The 24,998-nt window shown below is 40.2% G+C and overlaps 1 protein-coding gene across 1 annotated transcript in view; it reads left to right on the top strand.

The window, feature by feature from the left end:
* Positions 1–10,251: 10,251 nt before the first annotated feature.
* Positions 10,252–24,998, top strand: part of Eip74EF (Ecdysone-induced protein E74) — a 40,794-nt gene continuing 26,047 nt past the window's right edge. Inside the window, exons 1-4 of the mRNA XM_064685295.1 lie at positions 10,252–10,800; positions 11,519–11,863; positions 12,148–12,379; positions 12,447–12,641. Coding sequence (XP_064541365.1) covers positions 10,714–10,800; positions 11,519–11,863; positions 12,148–12,379; positions 12,447–12,641 — 859 coding nt within the window. The 5' untranslated portion in view covers positions 10,252–10,713. The remainder of the gene's footprint in view (positions 10,801–11,518; positions 11,864–12,147; positions 12,380–12,446; positions 12,642–24,998) is intronic.

Genomic DNA, 24,998 nt, shown 5'->3' with positions numbered 1-24,998 from the left:
TTTGTTTTGTTTGTGTTGCTTTTTATTTTATTTTGCGCTTATTTTTTTTTTTGGGTGCATTAAACGGCAAATTGTTTCGTGGGATCAACACACACACACATGCACACAAAGTGCGTTGATCTCGCGACGCGTCGGCAGCACAGCTGCAGCGCCAGCGTCAGCGCAGGCAGCAGCGCTTTTATTTAAGTTTACAAAAGTGAATGAATTGCCGAGTTGCCGCTGCGTCCGCTGCTCGCGTAGGCGTAAGCGTCGCTTGGCCCTGTGCTGCATGGCGTGCTGCATGGAAATGGCTCAATAGTGAGTAACAATTAATAAATAATTAATTAGTCAGCCGCTTGAGTCATTGCCAAAAGGCAATCAATCTGCACAAGGCTGCAACTCACTCACTTCACTTCACACTCATTTCACTTCACTCAACGCGAAAGCAAAAGCAAAACAAAAATTTGCCAGCCGTTGCCGTTGGATTTTGTTGCTCTTCGCTGCGCCGCTTCACAATGCATTTGTGTGCGTGCATGTGTGTGTGTGTGTGTGTGTGCTTGTGCGCGGCTTGCATGTGTGCGTTTGTCTGTGTACGTGTGAACTCTGCTTTTGACCGACGGAGGCAATGTTGTTCGTTGACCTTTCCCAAGTGCTGCTGTTGTTGTTGTTGTTGTTGGTGCTGCCATGAAAGGAGCGCGGAGTGCGAGTGCGCGTCGTAAGTTGTGGGCGCACTGCGAATGGCTGCTGCTGCTGCTGCCGCTGCTGCTGCTGGTGCAGCTTACGCAGCGTCATTGTTGTTGGCTTTTGTTTCATATTTCGGCAAAAAGTTTCCTTGGTCATTAAACTCTTATTTTTAATGCAACGACCTTCCGTGCGATCGACGGCACGAATTTCAATTGAAGTTTTGCGCTCTTGCTTTTTGCTTTTTTGAAGAAGTAATCGCGTTATTGAAATTAAATTCGTACGCGGCGACAGAAGTGTTGCCGTGGGCTAGGTTATTACACATACATACGTAAATGTACATGTGTGCACGTATGTGTGTATGTGTATGTGAGTGCCTTGAATGTGAGCAGTGAACCTGAGCGACTTTTGCTTGGGCCCTCAACTAGCGAACACACAGGTTGAAGGTTCACATATTGAACTTTTCAAGCATGGTCAAGCTAAAGCTCTTAATCTCATAACATTCATACTCCATTTACATACACACATAATATATAATTAATATGTACATATGTATGTACATTCTTTTTAAAAAAGGCCCGCGCGCGTGGCAATTCCCATTTTGCGAATTACCTCATGCATAATAACTTTTGGTTTTTAAATCATTTCACAATGAAAAGTAAAATTGTTGCAACGGTGCATCGGCAGCGACGACAAACAAAAGCAACAACAAAACCAAATCTTACGGTATTTGCACTTTTTATTTAACAATGCAGCACAGCAACACAGCAACACTGCAGCAGCAGCAGCAGCAGCACCGTTGAATGAAGTCAGCGCTTAACGTAAGAGAACTGCGCTCGAAAGAGCGCTCTTTAAGCAATTGCGCTCACCAAATGCACGCAAAGCAACGCAACTGCATGCTCAAAAAAGCTCAACTCACTCTGCTGCTGCTGCTGCTGCTGCGTGTGTGTGTGTGTGAGAGAGAGAGAGAGAGAGAGAGCGGCAGCCAGTGCAGCAATTGCAAGTGATCTCAGAGCGCTGCGTCTGTGTGCGGCTGAGTGTGTGTGTGTGCTTTACTGTAAATATTTTTTGCACTGCATTTTGCCGGCGCGCTTTTCAAAGTTTTCGTCTAATGCAAGTGTGTCTGTGTCAGCGTGTATGTGTGTGTGTATGGGTGCGCGCATGTGTGTGCGACTAGCGACTAACTTGTTTTTGGTATTGTTGTTGTTGTTGCTGTTGCTGCTGCCGTCGTCGCCGTCGCATTCGACTTTTCAATGAGTCAATCCTTGAAATGTTGACTTCCTGATACGCATATGACTATTGAACAAGTTTGCTTTGTTAGATTTTTTGAAGGTTGCGTATTTTATACACAGATACACACACACACACACACACACACACGCACACAAAGCAGACACACGTACATGTGCAGTGGCTGACAGACATAGAAACATATATTTTGTAGTTAGATACATGCCTTTTGCTTTTTGTTTTTGTCTAAGGTTAGTAGCGCTTGACTATTCTGTTTTTATAGTATTATGTATTTTATTTTGAATTTACAGTTTAGCAGCAGCAGCAACAACAACAACAACAGCAACAAAAGGCGCGTCAGCTACTTGTGCGACACTTAAGATTTTTCTATGTTCTCTATTATATTCACATTATGTGTGTGTGTGTATGTGTGTGTGTGTGTGTGCCTTGTCTGTTGTCTTAATTCTTATGCCGCTCGAATCGCACTGTTTATGGCAGTGCATAAATTTTCCATTTAGCATATGAATTTATGGTTATTTCATTAAATTTATTTCAAATGCAATTCGCGCTCAGTTCTTTGTTAGTTTTTCATAGTTTGTCATCATTTTTTAAAACAATTCTTAGCCTTAGTCTCTGCACACAAGATCTGAGATTAACTCAAATCTGAAGGTTAATTATAATATTTAAAACCATTTCCAACTATTTAAAAACTGTTTTAGTCTAACATTAAATATGAAGTTTATTTGTTTGTTGATTCCCTGAAATATCCTTGAAGTAACTTTTAAACATTTTATTCATTTTCTATCATTTTTAATATTTTTATATTTATTTTTTCATTAGACTTTTCTTTGCGTGTTTGCTCTAATTAGCTTTTAACCTTCGACATGTGCGTATGTATGTGTGCACACATAATTGCCTTACATATGTATGTATGTATGTATGTATGTATGTGATCTAGGCAAATTCCAATGATCTGTGCCTTTAGCACCATCCAATCAATTGGTTACGTGTAATAAAAATTTACTCATTACCAATTCGATTACAAATCTACCGTTAAATCGCATAGCATATCGAGACACGACTGTTAGACGATCCATTTGTTCGAGATTTAAAGCTCTCCCAAGCAAAATAGGCTCGGCTTTTAAATTACCTGAGTCTCGAGCGCGCCCGTGTGTGTGTGTGCCTGTGTGTGTGTGCCTGTGTGTGTGTTTGTTTGCTTGTGATAGGCCACAAAGGTGCGTGCAACAACAACATTCGCTACGGCCTTGGGCGGGCAACCTGTAACAACAACAACAACAACAACAACGAAACACCCTGCACAACCACATTAGTGGGCATTAGCGACTCAAGGGTCGACTAGTTTGGGTCTGTTGTCTAGACAGGAGGGGGGGGGGGGGCGGTTGTTTGACCTTAAACTTGAATCGATCAGAACAGAAGGTTACAGCAAACAAAAACAAAACAAACATAAAGTGAAATATAAAAAAATCGACTTGCCATGCAACTATTTTTATTTATTCTATTTTTTTACTATTTTCGCCTTTTGTGCGGTTAGGCAAAAGCGAAAAACTGGAGAAAAATCATTTGGAGGAAGGTTACGAATTGCCCACTTGCTAAATTGTTGTTTTATAAATTTAATTTGTGTGACTCAAGTGTTAAATAGTTGGCAACGAACAAAAGTTAGCTTAATTAGTTAAAGGACGCTCGACGCGCTCTATGTAAATTAACAAAAATTAATCAATGTCAATATGCCCGACTGGCAGACACCCTAACCGCAGGCCCGCTTAGCACCACAAGCAGCATATAAAATCTTAATTATTTGCTATAAAAAAGTTATTGTCATAATACAACTCCAGGCTATTATAAACAACATCTGCCGGATGACCTTGAAACATCTGCAAAATCTTTTAACACCTGCTCGACGCGAGCTGGCATTAAATTCTAACAAGGCGCCATATCCAAAATAATCTCTTATACAACACTGTCGGAAGTGGCTGAGCGACAAATGACGCCAAGTGTTGCAAAGCTCAACAACAACAACAACAACAGCTAGAAGAAGAAGAAGCAGCAGACGAAAGGCAACAACTATAATTTGAAGCTAGCTAAAAATGCGATCTTGAGCGGAACATAAATAATATTTTGTTCAATGAAAAACAATTGTTGTTGCTGTTGTTGTTGTTGTTGTCGCAAAGGCACGAGTCGTCTATGTTCTTCACGCACACACACACACAGACACAGACACTAACATGCACGCACGCACACACTCACTCGCATGGAGCTGCATACAAATTATAAAACGAAAGCTTTTATTTTTATACAATTTTTATACGTAGCCATGACAGTGTGAGAAGGTCACGATGCAAACACACACAAACACACGCACACACAAACGTTCATAACATCACGAGCATACACAGACATAAATAAATACACATACCTACCTACATACATACATACATGCTGTGTGCGTATGTAGACAACAACTACTACTACAATGCAAAAGCTAACAGCAACAACAGCAACAAAAACAAGAACAACATGGGCAAGCGCAAAAGTAAGAGCAGGCGCGCTAGCAAAACATATTTACGCAGTTAATAGGCAACAACAATGTAGACAAAGCCAAAGACGCCGGCGCTCTATCAGCTATGGCTACCCTATCGGCCCCCCCCCCCCCCTCCTGCGCACCCCCCTGCGCGCCCACGCAACAGCTGAGCCGATCAACTCTTTGCACCTTGTCGCGACGCCTTTGTTGAGTCAAAGCCCCAAAGAGCGCAAGTCAAACGCATTTTTTTCTTCCAACTATTTGCGTAGCTTTTCGCCGCTGTTGTTGTTGCTATTGTTGTTGCTGCTGACTAGGCAATAAAAAGCTTATTCTCGAGTTGCGGGGCGACTGCAGCCGAAAGCTTTGCTAAGCATGTTAATAGGTACATAAATATATACAAGCTAAATACATACATAAGTAGCTGAGTATGTGTGTGTGTGTGCGTGTGTAGTCGAGTGCATAAGTAGCTTCAAGCATCTTTCTTCTATCGATAAATTAATTGTTGTTTGGGAAATTATGTGCAAAGTGCCTTTGAGAATGTGTGGGCAATTGTGTCTTGCAAAATGTCCCTTTTGCTGTGCGAGTGAAATATATGGGAAATTTTGCATATGTAAGATTGTGCCCTTACACTACATATCCGTTTTCAAGTGGAGAATATATGTGAAATTGTGCAAATGGGAAATTATACATAACGCAAAAGTCCCTTGCTCAAGTAAAGCACACATTTGCGCATATTTATATATTTTCTATCTCTGTGTATGCCACAATATCACTTGCTGTATGACTGAAATATATGTGTATTGTACATATGGGAAATTGTACCTTTCGAAAATACGAGGGAAATATTTGGGAAATTATGCATATATACTTTTACTTGAATGGAGAATATATATGAAATTGTGCATATGAGAAATTGTACCTTATGAATATATCCCTTTTGCTGAATGAATGGAATATCGCTTGCTCCATATTTATATATCTATTTCTGTGCATCCCTTTTGCCATATAACTGAAATATAGGTGAAATTGTCTATAAGGGAAATTGTTATATCCCTAGATCAAGCAAAGCACACATATGCGCATACTTTTATTTATCTATCTGTGTGTACATCATAAGGTCCGTTTCGCAATATAAGAGATATATATATGAAATTTTGTATAAGGGAAATTGTAACTCACGAAAATGTTCCTTTCGCTGTATAAGTGGAATATCCCTGGCTCAAGTAAAGCACACATGTGCGCATATACATAAGTATTTATTTCTGTGTACGTCAGATATATGCTTGTCACGAGTTTTGTTCAACCTGTTCGCAATGCCTCGCTTTTGTGAAATTCGCATAACTTAAGTGTATAAAATATGCAGCCATATACAAGTTTTAATCATAACTATTAACTGACTATCAATTTCTTTGACAATTCTTTTTGTTGCAGAGGCCGCCGCACAGCAATCACAGATAGACAGAGACAGAAAGAGAGAGAGCGAGAGTGAGCGAGAGTGAGAGCGAGAGGGAGAGAGCGGGGAAAGGCATTCGCATTGGTCTGCCAGACGGCTGGACGACGGCCTCGTGGCCCGCCTAAATGCCACACAGCTCGTGCAAACACCATAAATGCGTGCCCCAAGCGGAAAACTGGGAACACATGCAAATTTGGTCAATGTCAGCCATGTTGCTAATGACAATAAAACTTTATATTTGTACATCTATAGCATACGTTGTAAAATAAAACAGCAGCAAAAACAGCAACGCTTCCTGTGCTCCCTGCTCCCTCTTCTTCTTCTACGGCGCGTTCGAGGCAACATCAACAACAATTGCAACAAGTGCAACACGCGCGTGCAACAAATTTAAACTAACAACAACTTCAACAAGCTACGCAAATTAACAATCAAACATTTTTGGACAACTTTACACTGCCTTCTAGTTTATACAAATTAGTATCTAGCGCAACTTTACAGCTACAAATATATATATACACCATATATATATACAAACATATATATACATATATATTAGTGACAAGTGGATAAAAACGTGCAACGATATTTTACAACACGTTCAGGATAGCCGCATACCACATACATATATATATAAATATACATATATATAAATATACAAATATATAAATATATAATATATAAAATATCAGAGGTGAGTTAACTTGTATTATTTATTACTTATTTTCAAAACTCGCACAACATTTTGCACAGCTCAACACATTTCCATGAGATATAACTGTTTTTTGTTCCCTGAATCTATTGAAAATGTGCAAAAAGGGTATAAAGGGTATTTTTGTGAAAATGTATGTATGTATGGCAGAAGATTGCATCTCCAAGAGCCTTGCGTCCATAGATGAGGACGGCCCGACAAACAGACAGATAGACAGACAGACAGACAGTCGGATATGAGTAGATCGACTCGGCTATATATATATATACTCTATGGTGTCGGAGATGTCTCCTTGTAAGCGTTAAATTTTTGGTATTTCGAATATCTCGCTGAGGTGCTTCAATTTTCTGTCCAAAATCAAGCGAATATTGAACCCAATATCCTTATCTGGGCTTTAAAATTTCCATGACTCTGTCAAAAATCAATCAAACATTGATTAAAATTTCGACTTGTAATTCCCCTAAATCCTCAGCTATGCTTCAAGTTTCTATAACTTTATCAGAACCGATTTGAAGGGTTGGAGGAATATTCCTCCAGCTTAAATTAGAACATTAATTTTATGCATTTGTCTGACTTTTGTTTGTTAACAAACCCATATGTTATATTATTTTTTGATTTATTAATTTGATTTAAAGTTTTGATATTTTAGCTTTAACTAATTGCTGAATGCACCTAAAATACACTTGCCAAACTTCCAAGTGCCACAATTATGTCAATAGTTGAATACTTTTTTTAATTTCAAATAATTATTTTATTTATGGTTTGAGCTCTAGATGAATTTGGCCACAGTATTTACAAGATTTTCCATGGCGATATTTTCTCTAATATATAATTCCATAGACTTACTTTTAGGATAAACATTTGACTTTCGAAAATTGAAGCTCGTGTCGAGCATTATCTTCATAGAAATAATAAATCATATATAATAATAATAGATAATATATATTGATATGATATATGTATACATATATATTTGCAACCGGATCACACTCCCATTTCGAGCACTTTTACTTGCCTTTGCGCTCTTCTGCTCTTCAGCCTGTCTTCCTAATTGACAAAAGTGCGCCCTCCGTCCCCGCCCCCCATTTGGTGCCACGCCCATTTGGAGAATATTACGTGGAGCCAGCAGCAGCACCAGGAAGTGCTCCAAGCTCCAAGCAATATGTGCTCTGCTTTTGGCTAAGCAAATGCAGTTCTCTCTCTCTGTGGCTGCTGCTGCTGTCTAATCAAAGATTGCGTATACGCAACGTGGCACTGTTATTAGAGGCAAGGCGAAGGCGAAGGCAAAGCCAATATTTTGCATAAGCGCCGACATCTTGTAATCAATGTGCATTAGACAGCAGCAGCAGCAGCAGCAGATTGGCGCCAGGCAGCAGCAACAAAAACAATTTTCAAACGAAAGCCTTGTGCGCGCTTGTTGTTGTTCTTCTCGCTCGCTTTTCTTTCAAGTTTTCTTCTGTGAACTTGCAGCAGAAAAGTGAATAGCCGCTGCGCCAGCTGCTGCTGCTGCTGTTGCTTGTATTGAATAATGGAAAACGAGTTTTCCGCGCCGCTTGCGCATCACCAAACAACAACAACAACAACAACAACAGCAGCAGCAACAGCAGCAGCCACAGCAATTGCAAACTGGCATGCAATGGAAAAACCAGCGCAGGCGCAGCCAACAGCGACGCGGGCAGCGCAGTCAGCAGCAGCAGCAGCAGCAGCAGCAGTGCCAGGCAGCGCAATGTTGTAATGTCAATTATTGTTGTTGTTGCTGTGCAATGTACGCTCTCTCTCTCTCTCTCTCTTCCACTCTCTCTCACACTCTCTCCCTCTCACTCTCGCTGTTGTTGTTGCTGCGCTTTGAAGCTTGCAGCAACCGTTTCGTAGTTCAATGTTAACGAACTCAAACCTGGCAGCTGTTGTTGTTGCTGTTTCTGTTGTTGTTGTTGCTGTTAGACTTTCACTTGCATTGGTTTTGGCAGCTTAGAGAGAGCGAAATGCAGCAGCAGCAGCAACAACAACAACTGCAACTGCAACTGCAACAACAACAAGTTTGTTGCTTTGCCTGCAGTTCAATAACATGTTATGTAAAAAGCATTTTTGCCAAAGTTGTTTTTTGCGGCTTGTTTTCGTTGTTTTTTTTTTTTGCTTGCACAAATTTGTTGCAACTCTTTGTTTTTCTTTTTAGCGCTTTTCTTTGCAGCTGTTGCACATTGCCCCGCCCCCCCCCCCCTCCCTCCTGCAGGGCTCCTCTTGCTGTTGTTGTTGTTGTTGTTGTCGTCTTCATTCGTAATTCGCAATTTGAAATGTTATTGAACTTTAAACGAAATTAACTTTGATACAAAAGCCTAACCGGAAGCTAAACAAAAAGTTACAAAAAAAGAAAATACCATCAGAAATATCAACAATGAAATGCGACGACTTTCCATCAACTTTTTAGCTCATCCACAGCTGAAGCTGAGCTAAAGCCAAAAGCCTGCCAGTTGCAGGTTTTGAGTCCAATAATTGTCATTAATTGACGCGGAAAAGCAACTTGGGCTAATTATCTGCAGAGTTGAGAGCTCTGAATGTTATCTGAGAAAAAAAAGGAATGCCCAGATTAGTCGAGAAGTTGAACCAAGCCACGCGTCCAGCTGCTGTTAGAATTCCAGCTTTCTTTTTCTGTGACTGTGCTTTCTTCTTCTTACCTCAGATCCACACTTTGTATGGCAAATGGATCTTGGATTAACTCGGCTGCCTTTGATCCGATCTGTATGAAATTTGTGGTGCTCAAATAAGCCAAACAATTTTGTGTGCATACCAAAGCTCAAAGCTTTAGCTTTAATGTAAGCTTGTTATTCTCTTTCCGGTGCATTCTGGTTAGTTAGCTTAAAAGTGACATATTCTTGAGCTGTGTAGTCTATACAAGTAGCTATATACAAAATTTGATATATGTAGCTCTTATAATTCTCGAGTTAAGCCTAAGAAAACATGTTCCAAAATCGATATTTATATAGATAGATTTAGACAAATAATGTGGAATATGCTTGGAAAGCTTTATTGTTTATCAAGTTATCTGTGAACAAACCCGACATTGATTAGCTTGTTAATGCGCTGTACACATCAGCCAAATCTTATCAACATTTATCTTTATCATATAGCTGCCATTGGCACGATCGATCGAAGGGAAGATTCTTATATGGTCGATATACTCATTATAAATTTATAGCTTGGGATCTAAATGAATTTAGACACAATATTTATAACTTTTTTCTGAAGAAAATATGTCTCAAAATCGATATTTATCTATTTTATACAATAAAAAGGAGTTATGGACAAATAATGTCCCACGAAAATATATATAAATCGTATTTGAAGTCTCAGATCGATTGAGCGAAGTTCATTTAGATAGCATCTCCTATATAGTCTCTCCTAGTCATTCTGATAGAGATGCTTCCTTCTGCCTGTCACACACACAAGCACATTAGCCCATTTTCATCTGGAGACTATCTAAATTTGTTCAATTTATTAACTAAAATAAACATTCAGATTAAAATTGAATAATATTCAACTATATTTTCTTCTCATTTCAGACTTTTAGCACTTAACAGCTGCAACGGGAAAATCCAAAAAAAAAAAAAAAAAACAAAACGAAAAACTTAACAAATTTAAGCCAAAATAACAATAATAATATAAATAGCTGATAAACGTAGTATATACGATATACACTTAGTACATAATCGAATTTTGGAGTGTTCTTATTTTTTAATACATTTTTTTGGTGTTCCACGACAAAAAACGTCCAAAACAAACAAAAGACTACAAGAAATTAAATGCAAACAAATAAATTAAAAAAAAAAAAAGAATAAAAGTAATACAAAACGGAAACCAAACCAAAACCGTCTTAAAAAAAAGTGCCTAAAAATTTGTATACAAGAAAATTCGTGAAAGAACAAATAAAAAGTGAATAATTAGACAACGTGTGATAAGTCAAAGTTTACAACAAATACAAAGAAAAAGGAGAGACAGAGAGAGAGAGAGAGAGAGAGAGAAGTTAACCGACGGGTTAAAGGACATTTTCAAGTGAAGCGGCAAAAAGGAAACGGCTTTACGCTGGCAGTTAACGGTATTTGCAGTGCAGGCTTTGCCCTATCAGCGATGCCCTTTATCGATGACGCACTGCTCTGGTGTCCGGATAACGATGGTCGTCTTGTTGGCGGTCTAGACTTGGCAAACTGCATAACGGTGCGTCTCGCTGCTATACAATTCAGCTATTTATAAGCCACATTTGGCTAGAGCCGGAGATTGTTAGCCGAGCAACAGTTGAGATTTTTGACGGGTTTAGCTTTTTGACGGGTATTTCCCCTCATAAAGCTAATTCAGCTACATTTTACATTGAATTCAGCAACTTTTTCTGTAGTTAGCAACAAGGCTTTCCAAGGCAAATATCAAGGAAATAGTTGAAAATTGTAGATAATTAAGCTCATTATTTTAGCTACTTTTGATTAGAGAGGTAATTCAGCAACTATTTTTTTTTTTTTTATTGAATAAAGCACTTTTTTTAAGCAAATATCTAGGAAATAGTTCGAATTTTCGGTTATTTCTGATTAGAAAGCTAATTCAGCTACATTTTACATTGAATTCAGCAAGTGTTTTATAGTTGGCAGCATTGTGTCTTAACCAAATATCAGGGAAATAGCTAACATTTTAATTTGATATTTTGACTATTTTTGCTTAGAAAGCTAATTCAGCTACTTTTTACATTGAACTCAGCAATTTTTTCTGCAGTTGTCAACACTATCCTAAACGAATTTCCGATTAGAAGGCTGATTCAGCAACTTTCTTGTAGTTGACAACACTGTTTCAAACAAATAAAAACGAATAATAAAAGCTCTCTCTCTCTCTATCTTTCTCTTTCTCCCTCTCTCTCTCTTTCTCCCTCCCTCTCTGTCTCTGCCTGCAGGATGATTCCACGGTGAACGCTGAGAATATTAATCCCACAGTTGGCGCTAACAACACATTGCAACAGCAACAACAACAACAGCAGCAACTGCAGCAGCAGCAACTACAGCAACATCAGCAGCAGCAACAACAACAACATCAGCAACAACTACAACAACATCAGCAGCAGCAGCAGCAGCAGTCGGCGGACTTGTGCGGGTCGGCGGCGCGGAATGTGAATGTGGTGGTGGAGCCGCTTTGTGGCAGCGACTCCTCCGACGAGCTGTTTCGGACGCTCTCCGAGAGCAACTTTGAGATCGAGAGCCTGCTGTCCGATTTGGCGACCGTTGAGGTCAAAGTCGAAAATGTACATCCGCCAAGCACACAGACAAGTTGAACTACACACATACACACATACACACGCACTCACACACTCACACACACATAATCACACACAAACACACTTGAATTTCTTGCGCAGGACCTTTTTTGCTTTTATCTCTTTTTAACTGAAACTCGCATTGAAGCATTTTACCATTTATGTTTTTTATTTCCTTTTGCTCTTTTCTTCCCCAAAAACAACAACAACAAACAACACAATTCTCTGCTGTTCTTTTTCTGCCTTCTTCTTCTATGCTATCTATTTCCTAGGAGGAGAACAACAACAACAACGTCATCAGCGACAACGATTTCGCCAGCGTCGCAGCCGCCGTCGTCGCCGGCGACGACCTTCTGGCGAAGGACAATGTCCAGCTGAGCGTGCAGGGCTTGGTGGACTCGGTGGGCGCCAGCCTGGCGGACAGCGGCTCCGGCAATGGGCATGGTCAGGCGCTGCTTGCCTTTGGCTCCAGTTCGGCAACGGCAACGGCGGCCAAGCGAAATGGTGAGTTTTGTCAAATGCAAAGCAAATAAATCTATGCAAATTTATATTTTGTTTGGCTTTCGTTTAGGTTTTCTGCTGCCCTGTGATCTGCTCAACAATAACAACAACAACAACAGCAACGGGAACGGGAATGGGAACGGCGAGTGCACGCCGGAGGAGTCGCGCTTTGTGACTGTGACCAGCGCCTCGGCGAATCCGTTGCTGGTGGAAAAGCTAATGTCGAAGTGCTTAAATATTGACAAGCGGCTGGACAAACTAGATGGTAAGTCATTTTATTTATGCACAATTCTATTTATGCACTTTTGATATTCGAAATTCAACTGCGCGCCATTTGCGCACACGTGAAGTTGGCTGCACTTGGCGCGCAGTCACGTGATGTTGGCTGCGCGTAGCTTTGACGCACTTGAAGTTGGCGGCGGCTAAAGCTTTGTGCTTAACAGTTTGGCGGCAACTGTGCCGCTTGCAGCTATTTTGGTGTGCGTGTCTTAGCTTAGCCAATTTACGCAGCGGTTGTTGTTCTTGCTAGCTGCAGCTGCTTGTATTGTGTGTGTGTCTGAGCTAAGCCAAGTTTAGCCTAGTGGTTGTTGTACGTGCTAGCCGTGGTTGTAGTATACGCAGTGGGAGCTAAACTCTGCTAAGCGTATAGTATACCGTATGGGGTTTATCGTAACGAGCGGGAGACTTGGCGCATATCGTTTACGTTACGTATACAATGATAAAGTTTAAAAAATGTTTTTATTTAATTTTGAGATTTAATTTAATGTGCCCAGCCTGTGAACAACAAATAATAATTAATGCAGCAAGTTTGAACAACGTCTGCCTCGCAGTTATTTACTGTTACGCACACAAACGCACACACACACACACACACACACATGGAGCAGGCACACGCATAGCAACAGCCGCCCCGGCACGCCCATTGTCGCCAAGGTTGACTCTGCGGGCACCTACTTCCTTTTCTAAAAAGGGACCCCAGCCAGACAGAGCTGAGCGGGGCTGGGCGCGGGCAGCGGCTGGGCGACGCGTCGTATGTTGTTTTTGTTGTTATATTTTCGGGTTTTTTATGTTTCCTTTACACGCGCCAGACAGAGACAGGCTGCGGCAGAGCTGGAGAGAGCGAGCGAGATAGCGCATAGCGGCAGGTCAATAAATTTTGCGTGTGGAAATTGTGCGCTCAAGGTCAAAAGGATATTGCCACTGCGGCCGTAGGAAGCGCGCCTGTGTGCACACACACAAACAGAGGGAGAGCCTGACTGTGAGAGAGACAGAAACAAAATGGCGGCTGGCAGGGGGCGACCATTTTGTGTGCGTGCCTGGGCCCAAAGCAGACAAAGGCAAAGTTGGCGACGAGTTTTATGGCCAGGTCTGTGGGCTGTGCTTGTGGGCGGGCCGGGGCGGGTTATGCGGGGCGGCGGCTGCTTTCCGGCAACCTTGAACTTGAAATTTTCGTGCGAGCCGTAGAAAAGGCAAACAAGAAAAAAAAAAAACACCCGAAACAGACATAAAAATGGGCGCAATCATCATTGTGCTCGGCTAGGCGGCAGGGCGGCAGAGTGGGCGGCGGAGTGGGCGGCAGAGTGGGTGGCGGAGTGGGTGGCGGAGTGGGTGGTGAGTGGGTTTTGGGCTGCTTTTGGTTGGCTGACAGACGCTAGACGACTTTGGCTGCCTTCGGCTGGGTCGTGTCCTGTCGCTGCGGGTTCAAGCGCCGCTCAAGCATTGAACTTTAATTTGCACATTTCAAGGATACGCTTTGACGAGTGGCCACCTTTTTTCCTTTGCCCAATCACAGTCGCCGTCGCCGTCGCCGTCGCCGTCGCCGTCGCCGCTTCTCCGACGCTTCTCTCAGCAAGCCGTTGACATTGTAAACGGTTAACGACGGCGGCTGCAAAAGATTGTTCGCGCTTTGCTCCGAGAGGGTTCAGCGGCGGCGGTCCAAGGTTCTATTGCGGCCACCCTGCCAGCCCGCTGCTTCCCCCCCCCCCCCCGCTGTCATCAGCTTTTGCAGCTTTGACTGCGTCTTGGCCACGTTATTAATGTCAAGGGGTTCCACACACGGCGACACAGCCGCAGTTTCAATTTTGAAAAGTGCGTTAGTTTCTGCGTTCCGCTCACTTCAGGGCTGGACGCTGCCACAAGTTGCCAAGTTGCCAAGCTGCCAAGTTTCCAAGCTGCCAAAAAGCCATTGCAATTCTTTACAGATCAGGTGTGTCTTTTCTTTTCATTTTCATTTTCGTCGCACTTTTTAATAGGCGTCTGTTTTTTATGGTCCTGCTCGCACATAAATTAGAACATTTCGGTTTCGGGGCTGATGCGAACAATTTTAGGTTCTGGCAGCAATGTTTGAAAATAAAAAATATAAATGTAATGCATATAATATAAGATGGGGGAGACGCAGAGTTATATTTTGGGCAATTTTATTATTTTTAATTTAAATTTCTGAAAGATTCTATTTTTTTTTCATATAAGAAAATTATAATTCACAAATTTTTTGTATTATATACTTTTTAAAATTAATATGCGGAAAGTATTTTTTTTTTATTCTATTTCTATATATTTTTAATATCAGAAAGTTCAAATTTCCAAAAGTATTCTTGATCCCTTTCTAAGATTATTAAAACTAGTTTTTTTTTTAATATAAACTAATTCTTATTGAACTACGTCTTACTTTGCCCAAAGTATACAAACTTTCCTTTAATTTAAGAAATGAAAAATCCTTGAAAAATTCTTAGGAAAAATAAAAATTTTTCTTAAAAAAATATTTATTAAAAATCAATTAGAATAATTATAAATAATTAAAAAAAAAACTATTATTTATTATTAATAAATCAAAATTAATAGAAAACATTTCTGCTAATAATCAAAAAGAATTAATATAAAAAGTGATAAAAGAATACTTATTTTAATCATTTGTAAAATGCATCAATAATCAATATAAATAATAATAAAAATAATAATTATTAACAATCATACATAATTAATTATAATTGTTTTACATAATTATCAATTATAATAAAAAACTCGTATAAATAATTATGATAAATCATTATTAATATAGCATAAAGTTATAAGCTAACCAAGATAATTGTTATTATTCGTCTATTAAAGTTTATAATTTTATTTATTGATTGTTAATTAATTATTAATGGTCGACAAAACTATTGTCAACTTAGGTATAAAATGCATAATATAAAAATGAGATGCTAAAAGTCTAATCAGTATACAAAAATGTCTAATAACATTTACGCCTCATTATTTATTTGCTCGTCTGGCAAATGTTTGATTAATTAACAATTTTTCAACAATTGTTTAACTGTGCAAATTTGACATATTTATATACCTTTTGTCTTGCCCATCCCTCGTTGAGTGCGGCTTTTTGATTAGTTAACTGACATTTTCCATGCTACTGGCCAGTGCATAAGTGCTTTTAGCCATGGCTCATGGCTACAGCAACAACTGCAACAACAACTGCAACAACAATTCGTTGCACGCATTTTTCTTGGCTGCGCATTGGCAAAAATTTGAATTTCAAATCGTGTCGCGGCTTTTCAAATGTGCGTTGTTATGGCCAAATCAGGATTTCTGCGTTTACCCCGGCCGGCCAGCGAATCGCCTAACGACAATTAACATTACAACTAAAGCAGCTGAAACAAGCAACTGCAACAACTGAAACAACAACAACAACAACTGCAACAACAACGAACGATGTCAGGGGCGTTCATTTGTCCATTGCCAGCCAGCGAACCGGGCCGAGCACGTCACTGTCACCACCGTCACCGCCGTCTAAGCGCCTACCCAACCTCCCCCCTCCCCTACCTGTCCCCCCCTTAGCCCCCCCTGTGATTGCAACGCCCTGCCTGCCACTTGCCTCAAGTGCAAAACGTTGCCACTGCTAAATGCACTTTGCAATTTTGTTGATTGGTGGATTGGCAATTGTTGTTTATATATATAAATACATACACATATATACACACATACATATATATACATATCTGTATCTGTATCTGTATTTGTGTGTACATTTTGTTGTTTAGTTTTTCGTTTATTTGTTTCGTTTTAATTTTCATGCATTTGTTTGGCGACTTGTCTAAAATTGTTCGCTTTTTCTCTTGTTGTTGTTTTTGTTGTTGTTGTTGCTGTTGTTGTTGTTGTTGTTGCACGCAAGACGCAGCTGACCGCTGGGTTCAAGTATTAACGGATATCATTTGTATACCCTGTAGAACGATGTGTGCAGGGTGTTATGGTTTCAAAAGAGGCAAGTTAAATACATATATAAAACTAAATGTGGAAAAAATGAGAATTTCTAAAAAGTTTGTAGCAAAGAAAAGGGCACAGCATTTTAATGGGAAATCATATTCTTTTACAATTTTTTTTTTTAATTTTAAATATTTAGTTTTTATTTATTTTTTAAATATATATTTTTATTTTATATATATATTTAATATTTCTCCAATAATATTTTGTTATCTGGCAATCTATTTGCCTCTATTTTTAATATTTTACCCTTGCAGAGGTTATTATAGTTTCCGACCTCATAAAGTATATACATACATATATATTCTAGATCCAGTATCAATAGCCAGGTTGATATAGCCATGTCTGTCTGTCCGTCTGTTGATTTCTATGCAAACTAGACCCTCAGTTTTAAAGCTATCTTCATAAAATTGTACACATGTCAGATACCGGCTGGATCGGATCACTATATCATATAGCAGCCATAGGAACGATCGGTCGTTAAATACTTTACTGCATTAGTTCCATGATCCTCACATATACATATGCAAAATCTTATCAACATCGCACCACTATATAATATAGCCGATATAGGAAGGATCGATGGAATAGTATGCACTAATAATGCAAAATATTCTGTTTTCAAAGATATTTCGACAGACTTAGCATTTTCTAACTTCACTTTTCTTACATTTATGCAACAAAGAAATGTCTGCAGGGTTATAAAATCGTTCACTCTCTCGTTTATATTTTATTTGATATTTGATATTTTACACTTCAAACTATATAATCTGTACTTTATGGGCTATTTTCCTTCTTACTCCACATTCTCACCCATTTTTTCCAATGCTCTATACGCTCAACCCTACCCTACCCCAGTTCATCTGAGGATAAATACAGGGTATTTGATTAATTACAGGGTATTTCTTTAGTCGTTCTTCTTGCAACTGTTTCTGCATTTGTTCTTAATACTTGCCCAGTCGCAGGAGCCTCACCTTGTTAAGTCTGTGTGTTACATGGGGCCGTGTCTTTCGTCTTTTGTATCGCATATGATGTCATTTCCAGCGCCATTTTGTTGGGATTGATTAATGGCGACTTCATCAATAAGAAAATCTTTAATAACTTTTGGCACACAAGATGAATGGGATATGGCAGCAGAGTCGACTAGATCGGAATAACTAGAGGGACAAATGGGTCAAAGAGGTATCAGACGAAGATATAGAAGATATATAGATAAGATGGAGGTCTCATAATTAGGAATCTATACAGATATCATATGCAGATCTATTCCTCTATATCCCTCATAATACTCTCACTTTTCGTTGAGTGCATCTGAACGCTCGTTAAAAAATCAAATTCAAATTCAATTTATACACTCTCCTTGGTCCCACTGTCCTAATTGCACCGTAACCCATTAACACAGCAAACAAAAACAACAAACACCACAAAAACAACAACTGCAGCAAACGATCGGTCGACGATCGTTGGGTCCCCCGTTGAGCTGGCAGTTTTCACCTTCACCCCAACAGCTAACAACAACAACAGCAACAAAAGCAACAACAATGCAATAGCTGCAAACAGAAAACAGAAAACAGACACAAAACAGAAAACAGAAAACAGATAATAATAATAGAGCAAATCTGCAGGGGAGGTGAGCCGTGGTGGGTTAACGAAACGGAGGTGGAAATTGTGCATTTTCTCTATATACGCGATTACGGCCAATGAAAATGAAATGCGGCGACATCGGCAACGCTTTTCCATATGCAATTGTAGCAACAACAAAAGGCAACACATTTCGCTGTGCCCATTAGACAGCCAACCCCAACCCTCCCGCGCAGCACAAGCTCTGGCTATAGCACTAAATAACAAAAGCGACAACAACAAACGACAAGAATTGAGCAAATGAACTGAATACAGTTCCCCCTGAATGTGGTCACAGGGCGGGGGTGCAGAAGTGTGCAGCTGTGTGTGTGTGTTTCGGTTCCAGTTCCAGTTTCGCAGTTTGTGCGACGTTCGCTCGCTGTTGATTGCATTAGAGCGTGTGCCGACTTCGCATCTCGTTATAAAGCAGAAATGAAAACAAAAGCCAGCGCCAAATGACAACGATGATAATGATGATCGTCATCATGATGATCGTGAGGCTGCTGCTGCTGCTGCTGCTGCTGTTGATGATACAACCTTACAATATTCTCAGTCGCAGTCACTGAGTCTCAGGTCTTAGTCTGCTTCTCCGCCCCCCACTTCGCCGCTAATTCAGTCTCTGCCGCTGCGCTTAGCTTTGGTCGGCTTTGAATGCTTAGCGCTGAACTTGTCTTGCCTGCACAGACACACACACACACACACACACACAAAGTCGCACGTATATGAACATGCACATGCACACACTGAGAGCAAAAACATTTCGCTCACACTCGCCGCGGCGAGCCCAACCAAGCGGAGAGCAACGCACTAATACAATGATAGCTTTATTTTTGCTTTGCTGTAGCGTGTGGTATGCAGCCTTGAATTAGTTCGCTGCACTCGCGTGACGCTGTGTTTTATGTATGTATGCTGTGTGTGTGTGTGTGTACTTGTAGCCGCAACAAACGCAAGGCAAACACATAAACGCACACACACTCACTGAGCCGCTCGCGAGAGTCTGCGAAAGCTCTCCTTTACCCCGCGACACATACAAAAAACTTAGATGCGCATCGTCAACAACGCTGCCAACGTCTCAGTCTCAGGCTGCGGTCGCTGCCAGCGTCGCAGTCGTTTTGCTTTCATTGGCGCGAGTCGCTTCATTATACAAAATCAACTGCTCTTGGTTTTTTTGCTGTTTTTTTTTCTTTCTTTTTTTTTGTTGCTTCTTGTTTGCATATCCATTTTCCGTCATTGAGCAAACATTCTGGGCGCAGTACGCGGGCTTCTAGTTTCGGGCAACAGTTCCAGTTCTAGTTCTAGCTCCAGTTCCAGTTCTTAGTGACTCGCTGCATGTGGTACCTGTGACCCATTGGCAAACATTTAATACTAATACTAATACACTTGCACATACAAATGTATGTATATGTGTGTGTCAGCGTATTAGTGTGTGCCCCTAATTAGCACCTCCTGTCAGTCAGTCAGTCAGCCGACCACCCACCTAAATTTCCACCCACACTCCCATTCGTTCACATTGCAGCATCTTTGCCATAAATATAGCTTTGCTATACAAATATATCTGTCTAGGTTTATAGTCTTCTGATCGTGCCGACACGACACACACACACACACACACACACATGCACATTCGTTGGTATCTGTGTAAACGGATATGCATGATAGACGTTTATCTCACGAGCAAATTTGTGCAAAGCGAAGAAAATTACGTTTGGCAAATGAGGAAAATGAGCGGAAAAGTATCGCAAACGTATCTGTGTCATCCACAGACGACTAATTGCATGTACATGATATATATATATGTACATATATATATAGATTTTTATAATACGGATTTGGAAGATTTTGTCAGTTACTCAGTGCCAGAAATGTGAGTAATATTTTGAAAAGGCTGAGATCTTAAAAATAGCAAAGTATTAAAGAAAACTTTGGGATTAACCATGTCTGATTTGAATGCGAGTTGCTTTATTGGTGTCTATATACTATATACAAATTTTGATTTAATATAACTTCTTAATCCAGAATATAAAACTTCGATTTCTAAGAGGATTTTCATTTAAAAATTCGTTAAAATTATTTTTATTGCCAAATATAATTTTAAAATCTTCCAAATTCATACTTCTACGTATGTTCAATACGAATTCAGAGTTGAATACGAATAACTTTATTGGCATCTATTTACTATATATTCATTTTGATTTAGTCTAAGTCCCAAATCTAGAGTATAAATGATCTATATACTTGCGAAATTTCATTTAAACATTTTTTTTAATTTTCTTGATAAATGTAAGTCGTAAATCTCAAAATGTATCCCAAATTCAGATTTGTATATAGACCTATATCTGAGTTGAAGCAACTTTAATGTGGTATATCTTTTCAGACTTCTTTTGAGTTCTATCTTTAGTCTAGTTATTTTTTGATATATCTATCTATAAGCCCCAACACGCTGTGGCTAACTATAATTAAGTGCAATAAGAATTTTTCACGGCCAACTTCATAATCTTATCATTTACATAACGTGTCGAGAATGTTGCAAATGTTTCAGAAATTATGTTAAAGATTGCAATAATCATATTATGCCAGCAGCCGAGTGCAAATAATGCGTAGAGAGTTTGCCCCAGACACCGAATGTGGCAAGATTTAATAAGTATATACTAAGTATATATATACTATGTGTAGATGTGTGTGTGTGTGTCTATTTATGTGCTGTGTGCAGTGGGACTGGGAGTGGGGCGACATCGGGCCAGGCGTTGGTCGGTATTCAGATCGACACCCAGGCACATCGACACATAGACATAGACTGTCTGTCCTTCAAAATGAATAAACACAAACACACACAGAGACAACGCACGCAAAATCGAAAGCGAAATACTGCGTAAGAGACACAGCAGCAACAACTGCAACAACAACAACAACAACAACTGCAACAGCAAAAAATATTAGGCGGATGTCTGTTGAGTACGACAACGTGTGCATCTATAATCCGGCTGCGAATGTCTCGTATCTATATATTTGTATATATATATCTAGATATCGATACGCATCCGTGTGGCTTATTTAAATATTTATGGGCCCGCAACGTGGCCAAAACCAACTGACAACGGGGCGTGCCACAAAGCTGAATTATGAATGCAACATTTGTGTGCGAACCGCCAGGCAGGAACTCATGTAGATCTCCAGATGTACTCTATATACATATACATACATATATATGTATATATATGGTATATATATTCATATAGTCAAGTGCAAGCGACACTCGACAGCCAAGTTTATAGAATCGGGAGACTCAAGCGACTAATAGATACACACACACACACACACACACGCACACTTGCAGAGAAACATATGTGCATATTTTAGAATGTAATTGTGCATCTGGCCTAGACCTAGAAAAGGAAATTTTGTTGCTATTATTATTTATATTCGTTCGTTTTATTCGTGTATCGCTCGGTTATTCGTTTGATTCATTCGTTTGTGTCTCAGCAACAACAACAAGCGTGAGTGTCGCTCTTGTGAGTGTGAGTGCAGTTGCGTATCTGTGTGCTGCTCAATATTTGTTCTCCTTCCTCGCAAATCAAAAATATGCCTAAGCAAATTAAATGCATTTGTGTGTGTGTGTGCGTGTGTGTGAGTCTCAGTAGACATTTATGCTATAGCTGCCGTTACAGGGTGTTGCCGTAGGAATATGTTATAAAGCTATGACAACTGATCAAATTAACTGTTATAAAAATATAACTCAAAATCGTAAAATATAAGAATGTGGGGCTTAAATTGCTGTGAAAATCGCATAGAAAGGCGTTACAAAGTTAAATTCCAACGAAACTCGCATAGAAGGCGATCCATGCAGATGGAAAGAGTGAGCGACTAAGATAATGGAAGGCAAAGTGAGACAGGTTAAGAAAAAGAGAGGGAAAGAGATGTAGTTAGAAAAAAGATGGTGCCAAGTAGAGGAAGGAAGATAGACACAGGAAGATAGAAAGAATTTAAAACTAATGGAGAGACGTAGACAGAGTGATACAGACAGAGTGTTACAGAAAAAGGGAGATCAATTAAAGGATAAAGAGAGAGTTATTGATTGAAAGAGAAAGAAAGAGGGAGATGGAGTGAAGGAGAAGGAGAGAGAGAGATCGATTACAAGAGAAAGAGAGGTCGATTTATTGAAAGAGAAAAAGAGAGGGAGAGAGAGCCAGAGGGAGAGAGAGAGAGAGAAAGGGAGATCGATTGATGGAGAAAAAGAGAGTGATCGATGGAAAGAGAAAGGGAGATCGATTGAAGAATCAAGAGAGTGATCAATTGAAGGAGGAGAGAGATGGAGCGACTGTTAGTTAACTGCGGGTGAGACAAATACAAAAGTGAGATAGTTTCCGATACTAGAAATGCTTATTCATAAAAAATAAAATCAAAATATTCTGAATCTTACTTGATTTTGTGAGAAGCTCATAGAAAGGCGCTTACCAATAACTGAATCAACTGAAAGGGATTCCAATCTAAAGACTAACAGAATATTCAAACTAAAGCACATAATTAAATAAAAACAACAAACTCTTTTTAATTAAATCAGTTCCTATGATGCAAAAGACTTTGGCAACAACCAGCCGAAACACCCGTTGCCAATAACCAATATGCGGCACAATCGCAACATTATCGCTGCATGCTGCTGCAGCAGCTAAAATCAAGCGGCAACAATGCAACGAGAACTAGAGGCAACAACAAGTGCCGAACAACAAGTTACAACAACAATGGCTGCAACAAATTAAATTGAAAAATGTTTATCTGTTTTTTTTGTTTGTCTTGTTGTTTTTTTTTCGCTACCGATAGACAGCCACGACCATAAACGCCAGCAAATGCGCCCCCAGTTTTGGCCCTGTTTGGGCCAACCCGTTGCAACATGCAGCAACAACAAGAACTACAACTGCAGCAACGTTCGAATATTCTATAAAATACATAAATAGTGAGAACAAATAAACAAGCGAGAGAGCGAGAGAGGGAGAGACAGGGACAGAGACTAAAAATGTACCGAAAACGAACGCAAAACAAAACGCAACAATGTAAAACGCTTTGCCAGCGACCTGAGAATGTTTTGTATGGTTTAGCAGCAGACGAAAAAGGTGGTCAGGTAGGGGGGAGCGGGGGTGTTCTGCCCGTGGGGAACGAAGCTAACGACGATTCCGATTCCGATTCACATCGCTGACTGTCGCGAGCATCGAGTGGTGAGTGATGGTGAGAGGTGGTGTGGTGGTGGTGGCGAGAGGTGAGTAGCGGACTGGCCGGGCGCGAAACAGCGCTTGGGGGTTGTGGGCCCCAGGGGGGCTGTGGCGGTTGACGGGGCGGCACGCATGTTGTCCATGTCCCCATTCGAGTCAAGTGACGTGTTATCTGTCGCCTTCTCAGAGAACTTTGACTTCTATTGGTTGAATGTCGTTTGCAGTTTTGCAGTTTGCAGTTTGTGCAAATTTGATGCTTGTCGTTGTTGTTGCTGCTGTGACTGCTGCGACTACTGTTGTTTTTGCAATTGCCGTACTGGCTGTTGTTTTGTAGTTGTAGATCGATCTCACTTAGGGTACCGTGTTGCCGTTGCCCCCCCGCCCCCAGCCAAAGCAGCGACGTTTGACTCGTTTCAATGCCAATGAATGGATGTGTGTCTCTGTCACTCTGTGCATGAACGTGCGTGTGCCTGTGTGTGTGTGTGTGTGTGTGTATTATGCGGCATTACGATTGGCATTATTAGCAGCATGCCATGGAAAATGAAAACTGCCAATAGTGGCAAAAAACACTTTCCCTCTCATTGCTTTCCATTTGCAGCAGCAACAACTTCATCATCAACACCAGCAACAGCAACAGCAACTTGCAACTTGCTGCTTGCAACTTGCAGCTATGCAGTAATTATTGCACGATCAATTTGCCGGCTGCCGGCCATCCATGTCGGTGAAAAACTTTCTTTGAGCACATGTACACATATACTTATTAATAATAATACAGCTTAGAGTCAACAGCGAGGGCTGCTCTAACAATTTGCTGCTACTAAGCCATTCAGAAGGTCAGAGAAAGGTGTAAAGGATAAAAGCTGTCGTCACAAACTCGATTAACTATCGATAAACTAATTGAGATGTGGTTAGTTCACAAGTCGAACCAGTGCCTCGCTTAAGGCTCGGTTCGTGAACACATTGTTAATTTGACTCATATGAACCAGGTTCCAGTTAGTGTAGTGCGTGGATTCTTAAAGTTTTGATATAGCTTGTCTAAATGTTCCTTAAACAAAGTGAAATACGTTTCTATAAACTGCGTAGAAAAGGAATAAAGTATGGCGGGCGACAGAATGGAGCAGAGTGGTCGAAATAAAATCAACTTTAAATTGGTCAGCACACTTTAAGTTCAACCTTTTCACAAGTGCGTATTACATTCAACTATGCATACATACATACATATACATATATATCTATAATTATACATACATACATATATGTACATTTACATATACATATGTCCAAGTAGTATGTTAGTAGCTGTAACTGGCTAACGAAAACGAACCTCTGATGAGCTGCTGTCGCCAGCAAACGCTAATTCTGCAGTCGCTGTTGCTGTCAGCGCCAGCATCGACGTCAGCGTCAACGTCAGCGTCAGCGTCACTGCCCGCCGTCTGCCGACGCCTCTAATGCCTGTCGTCTCTGTCTTCTCTGTCCCAATGTCTGCGGTTGACGGTCGTACAGTTAGACGGACGTTTGCTTTGCTTGCATTTACAACTTACACACAC

This window comes from Drosophila montana, unplaced genomic scaffold, assembly GCF_035044405.1.
Source record: "Drosophila montana isolate Dmon_TW-CO22-7 unplaced genomic scaffold, ASM3504440v1 contig_3029_1, whole genome shotgun sequence".
In the NCBI taxonomy this organism is placed as follows: domain Eukaryota; kingdom Metazoa; phylum Arthropoda; class Insecta; order Diptera; family Drosophilidae; genus Drosophila; species Drosophila montana.
The sequence above is the reverse complement of the archived record's forward strand: the minus strand, read 5'-3'. Positions and strand labels throughout refer to the sequence as shown.